Below are 7570 nucleotides of genomic sequence, written 5' to 3'. Positions count from 1 at the left end.
AGATAATGGAATTATTTTGCCTATATAAAACAAAGGCTTTACATACTTTTCAATAACCAATTCCTTATAGTGAAATTATTTTCTAGATATTTTCAAGATCTTCCACTTTAATTTAACAGAAGCCAATACTTGTGTCACCAAAGGCAAAGCAAAGTTCACAATGGTAAGATTCCCCCCCACCAATTTCTTATAGTAAAATTATTTTCTAGATATTTTCAAGATTTTCCAATTTTTGTTTTAAAATTTTCAATTCTACTTCTGCACCATTTTTTCTGAAGTCACGAAGAAAGACTTGTGTACTGCAGGAAACAATGAAAGATAATTTGACAGAAGACAGTACTCGTGTCACCAAAGGCAATTCAAAGTTCACAATGGTAAGATTTTTTGATACCAATCTTCAAGTAGGGAAAGCAATTTTGAATATATACATTACTCTATGGGTAGGAGGCAAGATGATAAATGGGTATGATGCTAAAGAGACTACCAATCATTGCCTTAGTAGAAACAACACTAACTTACTTAAGATAGAGATAGATAACGATTGACAACATAACAATACAAAACAAGACTATTTCATTTGGCACAAAAAGAAAAATTAGAATACATATTTTGAACTAAATGAAGAGAATTGCATTCTACTATATCAACATGAAATTCACTACGTTGACAGTAGATAAAACTCTTTAATAGAATATCTAACAATTTTGCCTCATGTGATAAGCCACATTTCTTTTATGTTAGGCTACTTGCCTTAACAATGACGATGAATCAACTGAGCCTGTATAACTACTTTCTTCAAATCAATATTCGTTTTATAACATCATCAATAATCTTTAACATGTTTTCTAATCTTTAACAACAATATGAGGGCCAGTAAACAGTAACTTTGTAAGGAAACCAATCATCAATTGGTAGCTCCCAATCCTTAAAAAAAAAAAAAAATGTTTGTTCAGATAATAGTTTTATAACATCACCAATGATTGTAAATTTAAAGTGGTACGTAGTGGGTTAGAAAAATCAAAGTCTTTATTCCACAGCATGAATGGACAAGCCAAAACAAGAATGAAAATAAATAGCAAGACAGAATAGGAACAAAAAGGAACAATAAAGATCTTTATACAACATGAAAAATCTCCATTTGAAAAAAGAATGAATTACATTTTTAAACAATTTGTACTCTCTCTCTCTCTCTCTCTTTAAATTCAGTCAATCAATAAGAACACTAGTCAGGATTTTCTAGAGAACAACTTCAATTAAGCCTTGACTTACAAAAACGATTGAGCAAAATAGAGCAATTCAAAGTGAGGTTCGAAGCCATAAACAGATTTGCAAATAAGCAAATAGAGCTTAACCTTAGATTCTCAAGCTTGTGGAGCATGATTTTTCTTTTCCATTGAAGATCCTTCAACAGCATCGCACTTTCTCTTCCTTCCCTTCAGTTCATGAACACTGCTATCGCCGCCTTCACCCATTGGTCTGAGTCAAGGGCGGATCTAGGGATAGGCCGGGCTGTGCTAAAGCCCGTCCCTCTAGTCCAAATGCTAATTAAAAAGAAAGATTTCAATATATAAAAAAAAAAAAAGAAAGAAATTATGTGTGATTTTTTCTTTTAGACATGTCAGCCCGTGTCGAATAATTTTCTAGATCCGTCACTGGTCTGAGTGTCTCTAATAGTGCCGATGGCGATGATCAATGGGGCTAAATCTCATTTGATTTCATCACTTCTAGTCACGTGGCAGCAATAAGTGGATTATGGTTTAATTTTGGGCTGAACGTATAAACTACGTTATATTAAAGGTTGATAAAAAAAAAACAAACAAAAATTAAATTTTGCTGCACCAATCAATTTTCAAACTCAAAGGTCGTATGGGCCCAATTTCCTCAATATCCAACCCTTCAAATCCAATAAAAAAATGACTAAGCCCATCAAAACCTAACCCTAATTTCAGTTCAAGGTGTTTTTTCTCAGTTGGTTAAAATTTCTTATAAAACCCGACCCGACCCATTTAATTAAAAAATTAATTTATAAAAAAGAGAAACCATTAAGATTCAACCTTTTATTATTTACGCCCATTCTTCTGCCGATCACACCTTCGCTCGCCACCCACGGGCCACCGCGGACCAGGTTTGTGCATCTGAGAATAAATATCACCTGTATGGTCGTGTCATGTTTAATTAGTTGAATCTAACTTGTGTCTAATACATGTATGTAGATCTGAATTATTATTATTTTTTTTAATGTAAAACGGGAGCTGAGAGAATAATTTTTTTCCTGGGCGATTTTTGAATTGGTTATCGATTATGCAAAGCATATTTTTGTATTCCAAATGGGAGTTGAGAGATTTTCATTCTTTTTTGGAGCCCGAAGATGACCTCTAAAACACTTTTGTGATTTTGGCAATTGGCCTCTGGTCTTGATGAACATCAGTTGGAGATCGTCAGTGTAACATATTACATTGGAGTTCTTAATATTTTCTACTATCGATGTTGAAATTAAGTTGTCAAGGAATCCTCTGTTGATGAATTTATCATTTTGTTCCACTTTTCATCAAAGTTTTTAGCTCGTCCTTTCACTATTACATTTTAAATTCCTCACTGAGAGTTTTAATTGTTAATTATCTTATATGCATAAGGCTTTGTAAGCATCAATGCAAGAAAAAAAAAATTGTGGTTCTATTTATAATTTTGTTACTATGTCAACTCCAAGAAGTATGTTTCCAGCCACAACATGTACGTTTGCATTGATGAGGGAATCTTCCTTCAAGAATAATTTTTATCCCAAGTGTTGTTTTCATAAAAGTGGAAGTTCATCTAGCGTTTTTTCTGTATTCAACCGACTTCTGTTCAGAGCCGGTTTTGGGCCGAAGCAAGTGAGGCCCTGGGTTCAGGCCCAAAAATTTAAGGACCCATTTTATTTTTTTTTTCTCGAAACCTAATTCCTAATCCCTGGCTCTCTGTCCCGGTTGCAAGAGGAGAGGCGTCTGGCGAAGAAGAACACAAGAACCAGAGTCCAGAGAAACTGAAAAGTGAAAGGCAAAAGTAAAACTCACGTTACCCAGCCGTCCGCCGCGGCCGCCTGCCTGCCGGTATAAAGTCTGATTTCTATGTATTCCTTCTTCTCTTTTTTGCATTGAAGAATTTCTCAGATAGTGGATTGAATTATTCTGTTGTTATTTGGAATTTGGAAACAATGATCTCAGTCTCAACGATACACTGTTTGCGGCCTGTTCATAACTTGGTCTGTTGCGAATTGCAATGTGATGATAGCTGGCTGGTGGTGTGGTGATTTTCTGGTATAATTTGCTTTTACGTTGCTGTCCTTGTATTTGTGCTGGAATACAAAACATGGTTCTATCAGTGTTATGGGTTTTTTAACGTGAAATTTGTAAAATAGGATTTTATTTTGATGCAACCAATTTTTGTCTGTTTTGTATAATTGAATGATTAATTACAATGCCCTTTTCTTCCACTGGGTTGTTTCTAGATATGTGGATCACTGTTAAGGGTAATATTCCTCTTAGATTATATATGAAAATAATCTTTTAAGATGTAACCCTATTCAATAATCATGATACCAGGAACTTGTCAGTGGTGATCTATATTGCATCATTTTTGAGATTCTTTCCTAAGATATTGTTATTGTCATAAGATTTATTTGACATGATTCTGGAGAAATATGCATAAATAAGTGTATTTAAGAGAATGATAATATAGTGTAAAATAAGTGTTCTTGTTGTAGTTTCAAGTGGTGTGAAAGAAATATCTTTGACTAATAAATTTTGATAGTTCTCTTTGGTCAGTAGGCAGAACAAAATTAGTTTTTTACCCTTTGATTATCAATCAACCCCTTCGAATTTCTTGTTTTAGCTGTAAATTGGAAGTTTCTTTACCTATTCGTTTAATGATTCTTTAGTTTTTCTTTTATCGATTATGCAAGAATATTTTTTTATGCAAAACGGGAGCTGATGGATTATCATTCTTTTTTGGAGCGTGAATATGATCGCTAAAACACTTCGTGACTCTGTCAGTTGGCCTCTATTCGTGATGACCATCAGCTGTAGATTGTCCGTCTGATATATTAGTACGGAGTTATTAATATTTTGATTCAATGTTGAAATTACAGTTGCTACAGAATCATCAGTTGACGAGTTTACCATTTTGTTATACTTCTTGAGTTCTTGTCAAAGTTTTTTAGCTCATCCTTTAGCCATTACACTTTAAATTCTTCACTAAGAGTTGTAATTGTTAATTATCCTATATGCATTCCTTGAGGCTTTGTACATGTGAATGCAAGAACCTACTAAAAAAATTTATGGTTCTATGGTACTTTTGTTACCATATCAACTCCAAGATGTATGTTTCCAGCCATAACTTTTACATTATGCATTGATGAGGGAAATCTTCCTTCAGGAATAATTTTATATCCAAGTGTTGTTTTCATCGAAGTGGAAGTTCATTCAGAGTTTTTTTTGTGGTCAACCAACAATTCTGTTACGTAGGATCAGCCCTATAGGAGTTGAGATAGAATGTTCCCTTTTAGATATAGCCTGTTATAAAGAGGATAGTAGTTAGTTATTATTATAATAGGATTTATATTTCCTTTTATTTTTGAGTTTTATTTCCATTTTTGGACTTTAGTTTACTTTCCATTTAGAATTTTAGTTTTGTTACCTTATATTTATGGAATTATTTCAATAACCAATTTTTTACAATAAAAATATTTTTTTTAAACATATTTTCAAGGTTTTCAAGTTTATTTTTGTTTTAAAATTTTCAATTTTGCTCTCGCACCACTTTTTTTGAAGTCACTTAGAAAGCCTTGTGTGCTGCAGGCAACAATGAAAGATAATTTGACAAAAGCCAGTACTCGTGTCACCAAAGGCAAAGCAAAACTCAAAATGGTAAGATTTATTTTTTCCCTGAGATTACACCTGTAGGAGTTGATTTTCCTTTTTCTACCGTCACTAAGAAGACTTCTGTGTTACAGGCAACAAAGAAAGATGATGTGACCAAAGCAAGAACTTGTGTCAGCACAGGCATTTCAGTTGGCAAAAATCAATCTAATTCGTCCACTTTTAAGGGAAAAAATGATTTCTCTAAGGCCATTGGGGAGGGAAAAGAATTTTCGGTGAATCCATCTCAACAGGGCGTTCTAAAGAAAAGTTGTGAATCAAATATACACGATTCAGAAGATGAGGTGATGCAACAAGCAATGGAATTGTTAGGAGAGTTTCACAACCATGAACTTTGCTGCAAGAATCGAAAGAGAAGGATGGAAGAGAGTTTACTGATAATTAATTGTAATAACAGATTAAATCCTCAGTTTTATTTAGTTTTTATTCTGAGTAGTCGACTAACTTCTACTTTCTGGTGTTAGATATTACTGAGCGCGAATCTCCATCTCCTCCACCACCAGAGTCAGTGGTAATATCATCATGTTCATTTCTCTCTGATATTCTTGCAATGCATATATGATTTTTAGTCACGCAGTATATCATATAGAATAGGGAAAATTGCAGCCGAGATACCAAACATTTCGTTTATTAGCAGACTTTGCCCAAACCTTTAGTAGGTGCCACTGGAGGTACCGAACCTTTCAAAAATTAGCACCCGAAGTCCAAATGGATGGAAATCGTCCGTTTGACCATTAGTTGACCAATAAAATTAAACATTGACCAATTTTTGATTAATTGAAAAGGGTAAAAAAGTAAAAGTACTTAACCCTATAATGAAACAATTAAAATAAATAACTAAAACAAAAAAAAAAAAATTACTATTCATCTACACCTTCACCCACCCCACCCCCACCCCATCCCGAATTTAATTAGAGGGAAGATGAGTGTTTTGCAATATAAAGAAGGCGTGGGTTCTAATGATCTTCAGATATGGAACAATGCCGCATTTGATAATGGAGATCTTAAAGAAATTTCAGGGAATAAGCCTTCATGGAGTCCTATAAAGCCCATGTTGTTGAATTCGACAAAGTCGATCATCTCGGATTCTTCGAGCAAAGAGAATGAGGGTCCTCTGTTTGGGAACCCAATTTCTTCTGTTTCTTCTTCTCTCAGATTTGTTGTGCCACCCTTCAAGCCGGTTAATGTGAATGGAGCTTCAGAGAATTTGAAAACTAGAGGAATTTCAAAACAGGCTTTTGAAGAGAAGGTGGATTTGAAGAGTTTCGATGAGGAAATCGAGGAGATTGAGATGGAAATTAAAAGATTGACTTCAAGATTAGAGGCTCTGAAACTGGAAAAGGCTGATAGTATGGTTTGGATGGGGTAGGGGTAGCGTGGGGGGTGGGGTAGGGTGAAGAAGGAGATGAATAGTATTTTTTTTTGTTTTAGTTATTTATTTTAATTGTTTTATTATTGGGTTAAGTACTTTTACTGTTTTACTCTTTTCAATTAGTCAAAAATTGGTCAATGTTTAATTTTATTAGTCAACTAACGGTCAAACGGACGGTTTCCATCCATTTGGACTTCGGGTGCTGATTTTTGAAAGGTTTGGTACCTTCAGTGGCACAAACTAAATGTTTGGGCAAAGTCTGCTAATAAACGAAAGGTTTGATATCTCGGCTGCATTTTTCCCTATAGAATATTGAATACTACAGCTGACAAGACTTATTTATTTCGTTTTAATCTTTAATGTCGTTCAGCATTTTTTTGTCCCAAATTACCTGCAAAAGCAAGAAATATTTTCGCCTTCACCATTTTTTATTTTTTTTAAAAGAACACCTTAGGTGTATCATGTTCACTTTAGTGCATTTTTGGTACGTAAATTAGACAAGATTTTAACTTATCTTCATCTTTAATGATATCCATTCAACCTCCAAACAAGTAATGTTTTGTCATATTACTTCGCTATAATAGCATCTGGTATAACGACTCTTAAAACTAACTCTTGATCACCCTGCGCAGATTTTGGAGCAAAAAGAGGAACTTAGAAAGCTGTACCAAGTCTTAAGAGGAGAGAATATACCAAGAACACTCTAGGAGGACCTTATTTGGGTTCGAAGCTGAGAGAGGTCTGATGAATCCTTGATCCTCTCGTGATCTATGTATTTGGACCACAGTGTGATGTTCTTCATTACTTTTGCAAAGACTGCTTATGATACCTTGTGATTTTGTTCTACTTTTAGATGAAGTTTGTCGTTTAGTCAAAACTATTTGACTAATAACCCTTAATTATCCTTGTATATGTTTTCTCTAGTTTGATTTTACCACAAAAGTCTGATGTATCATATTGGCGATCTCTGGCTGATGTTCATCAAGACCAGAGGCCGATTGACAAAGTTACACGAGTGTTTCAGAGGTCATGTTCACACTCCCAAAAAGAATTATAATCTCTCAGAAAAATCAAAATCACCCTACTTTTAGATAAAATCTATTTTTTCATATTTGTGGAAAGTATGTATTTTCTTTGTTTCTTCATTATCTTTGACCAAGATCATAAATGATAAGAAGATAAATTTTCGTTATTTAATGTTTGATATTCAGATCTATATATAAGTATTAATAATTTAATAGACTTCGAATTATACTCAACTAATTAAACATGACACGTTCACACG

The 7570-nt window shown here is 33.9% G+C and overlaps 1 protein-coding gene across 3 annotated transcripts; it reads left to right on the top strand.

Moving 5' to 3' along the window:
* The first annotated feature begins 2938 nt into the window (after nucleotides 1-2938).
* Nucleotides 2939-7321, top strand: LOC111399130. 3 transcript variants are annotated; one of them, XM_023026368.1, is made up of 6 exons: nucleotides 2939-3086; nucleotides 3201-3293; nucleotides 4833-4901; nucleotides 4988-5300; nucleotides 5378-5424; nucleotides 6918-7321. In XM_023026368.1, the coding sequence occupies exons 2-6, from the start codon at nucleotides 3261-3263 to the stop codon at nucleotides 6990-6992; spliced, it is 537 nt and encodes a 178-aa protein (XP_022882136.1). In that variant the 5' UTR covers nucleotides 2939-3086; nucleotides 3201-3260; the 3' UTR covers nucleotides 6993-7321. The 3 variants fall into 3 exon arrangements, with proteins under 3 accessions (XP_022882136.1, XP_022882137.1, XP_022882138.1); XM_023026369.1 differs by lacking the exon at nucleotides 3201-3293 and having other exon boundaries at nucleotides 6918-7219; XM_023026370.1 differs by lacking the exon at nucleotides 3201-3293 and having other exon boundaries at nucleotides 2939-3106; nucleotides 6918-7219.
* The last annotated feature ends 249 nt before the right edge of the window (nucleotides 7322-7570 follow it).

This window comes from Olea europaea, chromosome 8, assembly GCF_002742605.1.
Source record: "Olea europaea var. sylvestris chromosome 8, O_europaea_v1, whole genome shotgun sequence".
Taxonomy (NCBI): Eukaryota; Viridiplantae; Streptophyta; class Magnoliopsida; order Lamiales; family Oleaceae; genus Olea; species Olea europaea.
The sequence above is the reverse complement of the archived record's forward strand: the minus strand, read 5'-3'. Positions and strand labels throughout refer to the sequence as shown.